Source organism: Solanum stenotomum, unplaced genomic scaffold (assembly GCF_019186545.1).
Source record: "Solanum stenotomum isolate F172 unplaced genomic scaffold, ASM1918654v1 scaffold22375, whole genome shotgun sequence".
Lineage (NCBI taxonomy): Eukaryota > Viridiplantae > Streptophyta > Magnoliopsida > Solanales > Solanaceae > Solanum > Solanum stenotomum.
Window position 1 is genome coordinate 6,265 of NW_026026977.1, and position 13,708 is coordinate 19,972.

Here is a 13,708-nt window from a genome sequence, read left to right on the forward strand (position 1 = left end):
GAACTTAGAACTTGAACTTGAACTTGAAATTAGAACTTGAACATGAATTTAGAACTTGAACTTGAACTTTGAACTTAGAACTTGAACTTGAACTTGAACTTGGAACTTGAACTTGAAATTAAAACTTGAACTTGAACTTAGAACTTGTACTTGAACTTGAACTTGAACTTGAACTTGAACTTGAACTTGAACTTGAACTTAGAACTTAGAACTTAGAACTTGAACTTGAACTTAGAACTTGAACTTGAACTTGAAATTAGAACTTGAACTTAGAATTTGAACTTGAAATTAGAACTTGAACTTGAAATTAGAACTTGAACTTGAAATTAGGTGACAACTCTTTACTTTTAGCTCATTAAAAGAGTTGTCACATGTTGAAACCCTCTTTTGTGAGAAAATGGGGTGCGACACACTTTAGGGGGAAAAGTGAAGTATAGAAATAGCAAAGGACTAGGTTCAAATTGGAAAATAGTGCATACAATAAGGATGTGTAATGTAAAGACCTCAGAACACACACATACAGAGTCTTGTACTAATATTGAGTTTGTACAATCAGTTTCTCAAGTATCTGGTCATCTTATTAAGAGTTGGCATTATATCTCACAGGGAAATGAACAAAGAAGAAAAACGATTTAATCAAGAAGAGGAGGATGAGGAGGAAAATGGGAGAGGTCGAGAAGCATGGGAAAGAACTTATGCAGATGAAAGATCATGGGAGTCTTTGCAAGAGGATGAATCAGGTCTCCTTCGTCCAATTGACAACACAACTCTATCCCATGCTCAGTATCGACGACGTCTCCGCACTGCAACCGCTGCACGAATTCAGAAGGGTCTGATTCGGTACCTCTACATTATCATTGATTTCTCCAGGGTATGTAAAATCCTATATGATTGCCAATAACTGCATTACTGTAATTGGTTACCGACATTTAAAGGTTTAGTTTTTCATTGTAAGATATGAAAAAAATATTTAAGCATCTATCTTTATCTGTTTGTAAATGAGTTATCTCGGGAAGAGGTTAATCGGGTCCAATTTCCCAGACAATCTGCTGAACTTCTTTAAGAAGGAATACAATAGGGTCCTTTTAAAGAACCAGCAGGTCTTTGTTTTATGGATTTCTATTTGCATCTAGGGCTGAATTAGTGATTGTAACTGGTTCATTATGCTATGAGATATTGATAAAAGCCAAGTATATTTCCGTTTCTTGTAATGGCTTTGAGAAACCAACACTTAGTAACTTCTTCAGAAAATCATGCTACTGTATGCCTATGCAATTGGGTTGTCTTTGATCAGTGAATTTAATGAATATTCAAGTGAATACCTACTTTCAGTTTTGATGCCACCATATTTCTCCAAACCACATTTGAAATTCTAAAATTGTGAATTGAGTATGTCTAAGACAATTATTGCCTTTTGAAAATGTCCTTTAATTGGGTTGTGCTCATCACTGCATTAGACGTTTTCTTTCATCATTGACAAGGTGCTGCGATAAACAATCTTAAACATTTGCATATAAGCTTCTTGCTGATAGTTCTCCTTTCAAGATGTCAGCATCCTTTTTTTGGTGACATTTTCCTAGTTTTTTTTTTCACATTGCTTGAAAGTTTTTCTGAGCATCGGTTGCATCTACTTGATACTTTTCCTATATGCTTATAGTTCCGCAACACCCACACAAACTTGGAAAGCTAGAAGAAAAACTGAAATGCTTTGAGTACTAGAAATCTAGACATAATCAATTAAGTCTGAATGATTTTAAAATGACTTTTGAAAGAGAGACAGTAATGTCTCATAATATCTTGAACTTTTACATCTTTTGAGTTAATAATTGCTCACTTGATTTTTGAATTTTAGGCAGCTGCAGAAATGGATTATAAACCAAGCCGAATGGTTGTAGTTGCTAGACAAGTGGAGGCTTTTATAAGAGAATTTTTTGACCAGAATCCCCTGAGTCAAATTGGCTTGGTGATCTTGAAAGATGGAGTAGCTCATTGCTTAACAGATCTTGGTGGCAGTCCTGAGGCTCATATCAAAGCATTGATGGGTAAATTGGGGACCTCGGGTGATGCATCCCTTCAGAATGGCCTAGATCTTGTGTGTGATCTCCTAAATCAAATCCCATCGTATGGTCATCGTGAAGCCCTTATCTTGTATTCAGCTCTTAGCACATGTGATCCAGGGGATATACTGGAAACCATCCAAAAATGCAAAGCGTCCAAGATAAGGTGCTCAGTAATTGGTCTCTCTGCAGAACTCTACATATGCAAGCATCTCTGCCAAGAGACTGGTGGAATGTATTTTGTTGCATTGGATGAGGTAAGGAATAGATAATTGAGCTCTGAAGTAATGGGAATACGAGAACTTGTGAAACAAAAACTAATAGAATAAGGAAATCTCTGCCAAGAGACTGGTGGAATGCACTTTGTTGCATTGGATGAGGTAAGGAATAGATAATTGAGCTCTGAAGTAATGGGAATACGGGAACTTGAGAAACAAAAACTAATAGAATAAGGAAATCTTTTTCTGGAAATTTAGGAGAAATTTGGTTCTAATTGCCTACTATGTGGAAATTAGAATGTCTCATTGAATAATGATTAACTATATGTGGCAAGCATAATATTGTAAAACTTTTTATAATTTGATTCTTTGTTATTGCTCTGTCAGCCTCATTTAAAAGAGTTGGTATTGGAGCATGCCCCACCTCCTCCAGCTATTGCAGAGTTTGCTGTTGCAAATTTGATCAAGATGGGGTTCCCCCAAAGAACAGCAGAGGGTGTCATTTCAATTTGTTCATGTCATAAAGAGGCTAAAGTTGGCGGTGGATACACTTGTCCAAGATGCAAAGCACGAATATGTGAGCTTCCTACCGAGTGTTGCATCTGCGGACTGACCCTTGTATCTTCTCCACATTTGGCAAGGTCATATCACCATCTCTTCCCAATAAGGCCATTTGATGACGTGTCACCCTCAGCTCTGAAAGATTTTCACAAGTTACCAAAGAATTGCTTTGGTTGCCAACTGAGTCTTCTAAATCCTGGTAAGAGTACTCTTAAGCTTATTTTCAAAATTGAAACCATCTAGAGGTAAAATATTCATGCCGCAGAAACAAGAAAATCTGTCTTTTCAGAATTGAAACTTCCAGTGGTAAAAAAGATTCATGCCAAAACGAGGAAATATGTCTTTTCTGTTTGCTCTCAAGATTGCATTGTAAGTAACCTATAATGTGAATCTGGGACCCACTGAAGCACCTGAGCTAGTCTTCCTTATCAAATTGAATAAATAAAAATAGAACACCTGAGATTTGCATTTGTTTCGCAGATATTATCATCATCCATGTACATGTTAGAATGATCGATAATTTGATAATTGTCAAATGGAGTAGTTCATCAGATTAACCCTGGGTACATAACCCTGACCTGAAGCATCTACTGTTGCTGAGGATGTCAGTAAAGTTCCTTTCTTTAAGTTCATAGTTACAGAGAATTGTAGAAGGCATTTACATAATTGTTTGTCATCTGAGATATCTTGTATGTGCATTTGTCCGATTAAAAAAAGAACGAAAGAAAAAAAACAAGCAGTAATCGTAACTGAGCTTTTGTTGAACTTAAGCAAAAGAAATGTCTCTAGTGTTCTACAGAAGAAACAAGATATTTAGTTTCTAGAGCTTAAATTATTCATGTCCAAGATAATAAGTTCTTTTGTGTTACAATTCTGTGCTTCTCACTGGTTGTTTTAATTATGTCCTTTGAGGACTGTGTTGAGGCTAAATTTCAAGCAATGTTGAAATTTGGTCTTTTAAGGAAGTAGCCTGTTGAACTAGTGTTTGTATTATTTTTTTGAGAATTGGTAAACATTGTATTCTTCAGCATTAAGGATAAGCTGGGGACCTTTAAAAAATCAGAAAAGAACAAAAAGTATAATACTTACAAGGATCCTAAGAGTTCTAAAAGTTGATCTGAATCCTCTAATTCTATCTCTTTACACCAAAAATATAGAGATACAATGCAATTCCATTTAACCTTGTGAATGGAATTGGATATATCTTCAAAATTCCTACTATTCCTCTCCTTCCACACTGTCCACCAAATGCAATGTGGAATCAAATTCCACCAGGTCTTCTGTCTCTTGCTACTTCCTCTCCTGATCCAACAACTAAGTAAATCAGTTGTATGTTCGGGCATAGTCCATTTCACTTCTAAATAGTTGAGAAACATGGACCATATTTGTGCTGTGAAAGTACAATGTAAGAATAGGTGACTTTTAGTTTCCCCCGTCTTTCCACATAAAGAGCACCACGGAAGTATGATCTTTCTTTTCTTCCTCAAGACTTCATGTGTCAAGCATGCCTTTCTAATGACCAGCCAAGTAAAGCATTTAACTTTTGTTGGTGCTGCAGCCCTCCAGATATTTTTCCATGAACTCTGGTATCTGCTACTTTGCGAGTTGCACTCCTTTTTATATGCCCTGCCAACTGTGAAGATCCCATCCTTACTGTGTGACCATCTAACAACATCATTGCCAGTATTGGTGCCTGCAAAATCCCCCACTTCCTCCAACAATTTGGTTACTCTCTCTATTTCCCAATCATTTAGAAGTCTTCTGAAATAGAGATCCCAACCTTGTACTGTCCAGCAATCACTGATCATTGCCTCAGAATTGGTGCACAAAATAAATAGATCAGGAAACAGGTCTTTTAGGGGGGTTTGTTTGATCCATACATCCCACCAGAATTTAGTTCTCCTTCCATCCCCCACCTTGATATGTAAATTTGCTTCTAACTTGGGCCATAAGTTTCTAATAGCTCTCCACCCCCCCGCTCCATAAGCATCCGTGCTTATGTTAATACACCAGAATCCATCCTCCCCATATTTACATTTAATCAAATCTTTCCACAAAGCTTGCCTCTCCTCAGTGTATCTCCACAACCATTTCATCAAAAGACTGTTGTTATGCTTCCTCAAATCTCTGATGCCCAAGCCACCTTTATCTTTTCTATGCAAAACTGTCGCCCACTTGACCAAATTGTATCCCTTGTTCTCTTTGCAACCATGCCAAAGGAAATCTCTCCTAAGTTTGTCCAATTTCTTAACCACTTTTGCCGGTATAGTGAAAAGAGACATAACATATGTTGGGAGAGAGTCTAGAACAGAGTTGATAAGAATGTGTCTGCCACCAAAAGAAATGTATTGAGCCTTCCATCTAGCTAGTCTCTTTTCAGTCCTCTCGACTATGTTGTCCCATATCTTAAAGTCTTTGTGTGTATTACCTAAAGGCAAACCCAAATAAGTTGTGGGCAATTTCCCCACTCCGTAGCCCAAAATGTCAGCTAGACTTTGGATGTTTGTCACATCCTTAATAGGATATAAACTGCTCTTTCCCTAGTTAACTTTCAGACCTGTACAAGCTTCAAAAAAACAACAAAACTAGTGTTTGTATTCAGCCAGATTGTTTTTTGATTTGGCCAAATTTCTTGTAACTTGTGATGAAACTAGGAAATTATTCTGTAAAATGAGGTGTGTTTGGAACAAACATGGCTTGGGATCATAAAAGCTGGAAAGGAAGCAACTTGTCTCTTCTTAATGCAATTCCTAATACATAGACAACCCCTTAAAGTTCCCACGGCTTTTCATTTAGACACCTAAATTGAAGCTGTTACCCGCAAACACCTAGGGTGTGTTCGGTATGATGGAAAATGTTTTCGGTGGAAAATATTTTCTAGGAAAATAAGTGGATTTCTTACTTTTTTTTAGATGAAGTAATTGATTCCATTCATGGCATCAAAAAGATGCAAAGTAGTTACAAAAGAGTGAGTGTGTTCTGTACGCAGGCAAAAAATATTATCCGAAAAGCATTTGTATATAATTTGAATTTTGAACAATACTATGAGAGGTGAAGGTGAAGGGTAAGGTGTGTGGGGTGGTGGGGATGGAGGCTGCAGGGGTGAGGCTGAAGATGAGGTGTGTTGGAAGGTAGGAAGGACACTATCAATGTGGAATCCCACTTGTGTAACTTATTTACATTTTCCAGAAAATGTGTTCTTCCATACTGAACAAACCCCTAATGTATGTCTAAAATGTGCCTATTGAACACTTCATGCTTAGCTTGGAAAAAATAAAATGTGTCAGTTCACATGTGAGGGTGTGGCAAATTAGCGAATTGAACCAAGCCACGTGGCTTTTGAATTCAACTAATAAAAAAAGGAAAAAGAAAACACTAGTGTTTGTATTCAGCGAGAATTTTTTTTCTTCTTTTTTTTGCCAAATTTCTTTTTACTTATTTTTGAATCAGTCAATAGTAATCATTGAATTAGAGCAAATTTCAATAGTTCTGAAACAAGCTTCCACCACGTCCCAACTTACAAAAAGAACAGGTACTACTACTATAACAGAAATATGTACCCTACAGGAACCATACTAATTACACCATAATTAAACCACCACACCAAGCAGAATCCCATATCCGTTACCAACATTAACATAACTATTCTTTTCTTGACAGCAAGACTTTTGCAGACAAAACAAAAGTCAGAACCAAACCTCCCCTCAACCCCCAAAACCATACAAAGTCCTGCCCTGTCTCTTGAGAGCATACTCAACCTCCAAAGCACTCACCGTCTTCCTACGAGTATGCTCAGTATAAGTAACAGCATCAGGAATCAGATTCTCCAAGAAGATCTTGAGCACCCCACGAGTCTCTTCATAGATTAGCCTACTGATACACTTCACTGCCCCTCTACATGCCAAATGCCTAATGGCTGGCTTTGTGATTCAATGAATGTTATCACAGAGAACCTTACGGTGAAAAGCTTTGCTCCTCCGTTTCCCAAACCTTTTCCTCTCTTTCCACAACCTGACATGTTCAATCAACCTTTAGTTTCTCTGAAATCAGAAGCTTCTGAATTTCTATGATGAAGACAAATTTCTTGTAACTTGTGTGATGAATTAGGAAATTATTCTGTAAAATGAGTTGTGCTTGGACAACATGCTTGGGATCATAAAACCTGGAAAGGAAGCAATTTATCTCTTCTTAATGCAAGTTCAAATACATAGACAACCTCTTAAAGTTGCGGCGACCTTTTATTTAGACACCTTAATTGAAGCTGTTACCCATCAAACACCTAATGTATGTCTAAAATGTGCCTATTGAACACGTCATTCCTAGTTAGTAAAAAAAATGCATGAGTTTACATGCGATGATGTGGTAAAATGGCAAGACCTGCCAGCAACTTCACAAATTGCCCAAGGCTGACAGTGGAGGAAATGGAAGATTTAGAAAGGGGATTTGATGAGGAGGAGGTACTGAAATGCCTAAAGCGCCTGGACCGTCCAGATGGGTTTACAATGGGGTTCTACATCAAGTGTTGGGAAGTGGTAAAAAATGATATCATGAAGACCTTCCAGAATTTCTACGAGCAAGGAAGGTTTGAAAGAAGTTTCAATGCTACCTTCATAGCTCTTATTCCAAAGAAGAAAGGTGCTAAAGAATTAAGAGACTTCAGACCCATTGATAGGTAGTATTTACAAGCTATTCTGCAAAGTGCTTACTGAAAGGTTGAAAAGAGTGATGGCTAAGCTTGTGGACTCACAACAACTGGCATCCATCAAAGGAAGACAAATTATGGATGCTTCCCTCAAAGCAAATGAAGTAATAGACTCCATGGTGAACTTGAAGAAACCCGGAATCCTATGCAAATTAGACATTGAGAAAACATATGATCATGTCAATTGGGGCTTTCTTATGGATCTGCTAGAGAAGATGGGATTTAGACGCAAATGGAAGCACTGGATTAAATTTTGTATCTCAAGAGTGAACTTCTCTGTACTTATTAATGGTTCACCAGCAGGTTATTTTAATTCACAGAGGGGCCTAAGACAAGGTGATCCTCTATCACCCTTTTTGTTCCTCTTAGTCATGGAGGGTCTGAACAACATGATTAAGATATCAAACAGGGAAGGTTGGTTAAGAGGATTTGAGGTTGCTAGAGCTGGAAGGGGTAGCTTGAAGATAACTCGTCTTCAGTATGCAGATGACACTTATATTTTGTGATGCTGAAGAAGAGCATCTCAAAATACTGAGACTGATCTTGGTAATATTTGAAGGAATGTTAGGTTTACATGTTAATCAAAGGAAAAGCTTCTTATACCCGGTTAATGAAGTGCCAAACATGAAAATCTTAAAGACAACCTTAGGGTATGAAGTGGGTGGGTAGCTTGGATTGCTTTTGGGGACCAACTCTATGTCTATGGAAATATGAAATGAGGAGATTTGAGAAATGTGAGAAGAAGTTAGCAAGGTGGAAGTCCCAATATCTCTCCATGGGTGGAAAATTGACCTTGATAAACTCCGTGCTTGATGCACTTCCAACGTATATGATGTCATTATTTCCTATCCCACTAGGAATCATCAATAGGTTGGATGGCAAGGGAACACAGACAGGAAGGGTTACCACCTAGTCAAATGGAAGGCAGTGATCAATGAGAAAAGATTTGGGGGATTGGGGATCAAAAATCTGAAGAATCAGAGTAAAGCTTTAAGAATGAGATGGGTATGGAAATATTCAAATGAAAATCGAAGTCTATGGGTTAGAGTCATTAAAGCTAAATATGAGGAGAACGATAATTGGATGACAAAGGAGGTCACTACTCCTTATGGTGTTAGCTTATGGAAATCTATCAGAATTTTGTGGAATGAATTCAAAGTTAATACCATAGTCAAAGTGGCAGATGGAGTTAAAACTGTCTTCTGGAAGGATGATTGACATGAAGCAAGCAGCATGGAGACATTATTCCTAGATATTTTTAACTTAGTTTTACATCAACAGAGCACAATAGCAGAATTGTGGACACCTCAAGAGTGGAATTTTGTGTTCAGGAGACACCTCAATGATTGGGAAATACCAAGAGTAACAAAATTCTTCAGCACCATCGACCATTTCAGTGGTTTGAAGGCCGGACAAGACATCCTACAGTGGCAGGGAAATAGTAACGGGACTTTTAAAGTAAATGCAGTCTACATGAAGATGAACCAACCAAACCAGCAGATACTACGATGGCCTTGGAAACACATTTGGAAAGCATCATCCTACACAAAGTAGCTTGCTTTGTCTGGTTATTGGCTAAGGAGGTAGTGCTAACACAAGATAACTTGATGAAAAAGGGGATCCCTTTATGTTCGAGATGTTTTTTCTGTGGGGAAACTGCAGAAACAATGGTTCATCTATTTATACATTGCAAGGTCACAAGTCAACTATGGAGATTATTCCTATGTCTCAAAAACATATCTTGGTCCATGCCAGGGAAAATCACAGAAGCATTACACAGTTGGGATGAAGCAGGCATTCACGATAAGAACAGAAACAACTGGAGTTGTACCTGCAGCTATATGGTGGACAATATGGAAGGAGAGGAACCTTAGAGTCTTTGAGAATATGGAGAATACTATAGAACAAGTCAAAATGAATTGTATTGACTTTTATGTTTTTGGTGTAACTAGATATACTCTAATGATACTGTCTCTATTAGGGGTGTCAAATGGGCGGGTTGGTTTGAAATTAGAGATATTAAAATGGATTGAAATAGAAATCGGGTTGGGTCTTGACCCACCCAAGTTTACTTTGGGCTCAAATGGGTTGGGTTCAGATGGGCTAAAAAAGGGGTTGGGTCTTGACTCGCCCAATTTGATCCGATTAATCTCAATAATTTTAACATAGTGATGTTTAACTTTTATAATCACAATTCGAATTTCAGCTCAAGTTTTTTTTTTAAAAAAAAGTAACAAATTGATAGATAAATCCTAAAAGATGTTAAATAGATAATCATACCTTTAATATAGGAACATATCTTAGTATAGAGTTTTAAAACGGGTTGAAATTGGAGATTGAATTGGGTTCAATTGAGGATTCTCTTAAAATGGGTTAGGCTTGAATGTGTTGAGATTGAACCCAACTCAAATTATCTTGAGCCCAACCCTTAAAATTCTGGGCGGGTTGGCGGGTTACCTATGTTTGAGTTCATTTTTGACACCCCTAGTCTCTATCATTGATGTCTTTGACTCATTATAAGGATATGACAGTGGATTTTGAGTACTTTTGTAAATATGGTTTCAGTGAACCCATGTACTGTGTTACAGTAATGGAAACAGTTACCTACGTCAAAAAAAAGAAGGTAAATCGAACAAAGCCATGTGGCTTTTGAATCCAACTAATTAAAAAAGGAAAAAGAAAACACTATCTTTAGAAGGAAAAAAAAAGACCCCACCTTGTTATCTTCCCCAACCTCACCCTTCCGTTGTCTGATTTCTCTCCGGCTCATTCCTCCATTTTCTCCTTTAGCCCATGAAAATCTCTCCATAAATTTGCTCTCCAAATACCTCAAAAAACAAGAAAAAATAGAAATATGTCACTCTATTCTAAAAAACACATATCATGCCTATAAATACTCAAGTCATCCCTACCTTACTCAGCTGCCCAACAATACAACTAAACCTCAGTCCCAAGCAAGTTGGGGTCGGCTATAGGAATCCTCACCGACCATACTACTCCAGTTAAACCATCTCAGGCCAACATTATATAAAGTAATAGTAATAAAATAAAGCAACATAAAAAGTATATGAAGTTCTTTATAATTTGCTACTGTCATAAATTTCTGAAACGGTAAACAACTCCGATTAAAGTATAGGAAGTAAAGTATAAGTGTTAGCATGACTAAAACATATCCTTAATTAATAGGTATCTCCTACATAGATCTTTCTCTTCCTTTGTGCCCTATCTTTCACTAAGCCTTGCATGAACCTCAATAGATTGTAAGTCTTTCAAGACAACTTCCTTCCATGTGATTTAGGGGTACCTCTTCCCTTTTTATTACTTTCTCTCACCACATAGCAACAAACCGGTGGATTTGAAGTTCAATGCAAGACATAAACATACCATCTCAAGTGTCCTTCTCTTATTTTTTCCTCGATGTGTGTTACTTGAACCTTCTTGTGAATGTGGTCGTTTCTAATCTTGTCTAGTCTTGTATAACTACCCATCCATCTTAGCATCTTCATTTCCATGACATTCATCTTGATGTTTTACTTTAGAGGCCCAATAGAGTTGTCTTTTTTCAGGTAAAGTTATATAACCCACAGTTCACGGCTACAAAATCACGGACTGTCAATGGATGCTTTGTTAGACTGAACAAATGAGGTTCATCATCTTCTTTTTCTTCTACTTGTTCATGGGTTGCCATCCCCTTAGTTTCGTTAGATTTAAGTGTTGATACAGTAGTGGGTGTGAGGGGTTTTGCTTGAAATTGGAAGGCCGTCAATCTGTCAGGTTGGAATGGTGTAGTGAATTACCATTCACTACACTGGGTATGTTGTTGAATGGATGATGTGCTGTAGTAGTAAAAGCTGGGCGTTCTATTTATTAATGGTGTTCTCTCCATTGATGAGTCTTGGTTTCTGATGCTATTTCTCTTATTGGAAACTGAAGAATCGCTAGTTGGTATTTTTTGCTGGTGGGATTCTATTTTGGAGGGAGAGATGAAGGCTGCGGTGGTTTCTGGTGATTGGTTGCATGTCCAAACTGATTTGGGGAGGTGGTGGCAGCAGCAGAGAGGAGCTGGAAGAGAAAGAAGAAGAAAGAAATAAAACAAAAAAATTACATTACAATTTATGCGCTGAAAACTGTGAAAGTCACTCATTCTGCCACATTAATGTGAGGTGTCCAAACTTCAAACGTCATATTTTGGATATACGTTAAGTTGTCTAAAAGATAATAACCTCAATCGAGGTGTCTAAGTGAAAAGTCGTGGCAACAAGAAGATTTAAGGGGGATGTCCATGTGTTTGGCCTAATGCAAACTTAATGTACAGGAGTCTCACTTTTTGCTTGTTCCACTTTGCTCTTCATTCATCAGGATATTCTCACATTTTGCTTGTTTCACTTTTTTCTTTATTTGATTTGATGCAGGAAATTTGCCAGGTCCGCAGGTTGCTTGTCCAAACTGCAAACAACACTTCTGCCTTGATTGTGATATTTATATACATGAGAGCTTGCACAATTGTCCAGGTTGTGAGAGCTTAAGGAATTCCAAGACCATTAGTGATATGGAAGAATGATAAGGATGTCTATTTCTGAAGTGGTTTATTCCTCAAACGGAACAAGCTAAATGGCAAAATGTAATGTTATGTTGGATGCCCTTTCCAAGTACCAGAAATCTTGTTTCACAGCATGTCGTGAGGAAAAGTCAAGCTGGCTGCTTTCATAGGATTTTTACTGTTGGATCCAGCCAATATCTATGGAACAGCTATGGGAGACGCCACTAATAATCTCAAAGGTAAAACTTGTATGGTCTAATCCAACGTTTGGAGCAATGCAGGATCACGGCATAATGTATATCATTCATATGTCACAAACAGATTGTTGTTACTTTGTACCCTCAAATTCTGACTTAAAAAGAAGAAAAAAAGGAAGACAGCGATGAGATCTGTTTTACCTTTGAGCCTCAGGATTTTGACATTTATTTACTGGACAATCCACTGATGAAATGACTTCTGAGTGCATTTCCAAGGGCAGAGGCCTTTGCTACGGGTAGATGAGTATAATTTATCAGCTACTGTTAATCCAAAAGATATCGTTCAGGAGGACAATTAACATTACAATAGCTCTTATGATATGTTATGTCCATGTCACCATTGAGAATGACACTTTTGCTGGAATACCTGTGCTGGTTTTTGCATACTATAAGTTGATATAAATCAAACACACTCGAGCCTGCATCGGTTTCTTGGGTTCGATTCAATTTTCGTTGTTTGGTTTCAGCTCAGTTATTTGGTATGGACTGGTATGCAGGGATTCAAAATCAAGTTAGTATTATATATTTACTTTTGTTAATTACTTGTGATATCCAAGTTCACAGTCCTTGATAACAGTGCCATGCTGGATTGCACAAGATGCCATTGAATTTGCTTGTGAAAAATACATTTATGCTGTGTTAGTATTGAGTTTCATTTTATTTTATTTTTCCTTACTTGGTCTCTCTAGTTCATTTATATGATTAGTTAAAAGGGGGAAGGGTCAGTACTTGTCCCTTTGCTATTGAAAATTTTAAAATATTATCCTCCGTGTTATAATATCATCAGTATATATATATGTCCCTAACGTTATACAAATGACTACTTTTGTCATTCCTTTGCTAACCTCATCTATTTTAACCACTTGGCGTGCCAGTTCACCCCACCAACCTTTCTCCCGCGACCATTCACAGTCACCAACACAGTGTTGATATAAGAGAGAATCCGCCAGCTAGATGAGCAGGGGAATATTGTTGCAAGAAGTACCATCACCATTACTATAAATCATTTAACAATCTTTCGAAAGTTCTTTAAAAAGGTAGAGAACACTTTATGGTAAGTGATTTTTTCAATTTATCTTTAAAACATCATAATATTGCTTTTGGAAAAAAGAGAATTGAACTAGAAAACGCGTTAGATTAATAATTTGCTATATTCGTGGGTAACAAATTTAAATCAAGGTCTTCATAATGAGAAGAAAAAAAAGTCATTTGCTTTATATATAGCTTATTCATTCCCACAAGGCCATAATAATATATTAATTAAAGAAACATAAAATATTTTATTAATTAAATATAAATGATCTCATAATCAAATGCCCCTTCAGACCCACTTAATTATTTTATACTTCTTCTTCCCCCTTCAGATAATAACT

The 13,708-nt window shown here is 37.2% G+C and overlaps 1 protein-coding gene and 1 pseudogene across 2 annotated transcripts; one reads left to right on the top strand and one right to left on the bottom strand.

Moving 5' to 3' along the window:
* The first annotated feature begins 604 nt into the window (after positions 1–604).
* On the top strand, positions 605–13,006 carry LOC125851115 (general transcription factor IIH subunit 2-like). Of its 2 annotated transcripts, XR_007444888.1 has the most exons (5): positions 605–871; positions 1,853–2,314; positions 2,663–3,035; positions 11,105–11,183; positions 11,951–12,091. XR_007444888.1 is itself a non-coding variant. In XM_049530905.1 (4 exons), the coding sequence occupies exons 1-4, from the start codon at positions 611–613 to the stop codon at positions 12,097–12,099; spliced, it is 1,245 nt and encodes a 414-aa protein (XP_049386862.1). In that variant the 5' UTR covers positions 605–610; the 3' UTR covers positions 12,100–13,006. The 2 variants fall into 2 exon arrangements, 1 of the variants encoding a protein (XP_049386862.1); XM_049530905.1 differs by lacking the exon at positions 11,105–11,183 and having other exon boundaries at positions 11,951–13,006.
* LOC125851116 (histone H4-like) lies at positions 4,323–8,196 on the bottom strand (annotated as a pseudogene).
* Positions 13,007–13,708: the final 702 nt, after the last annotated feature.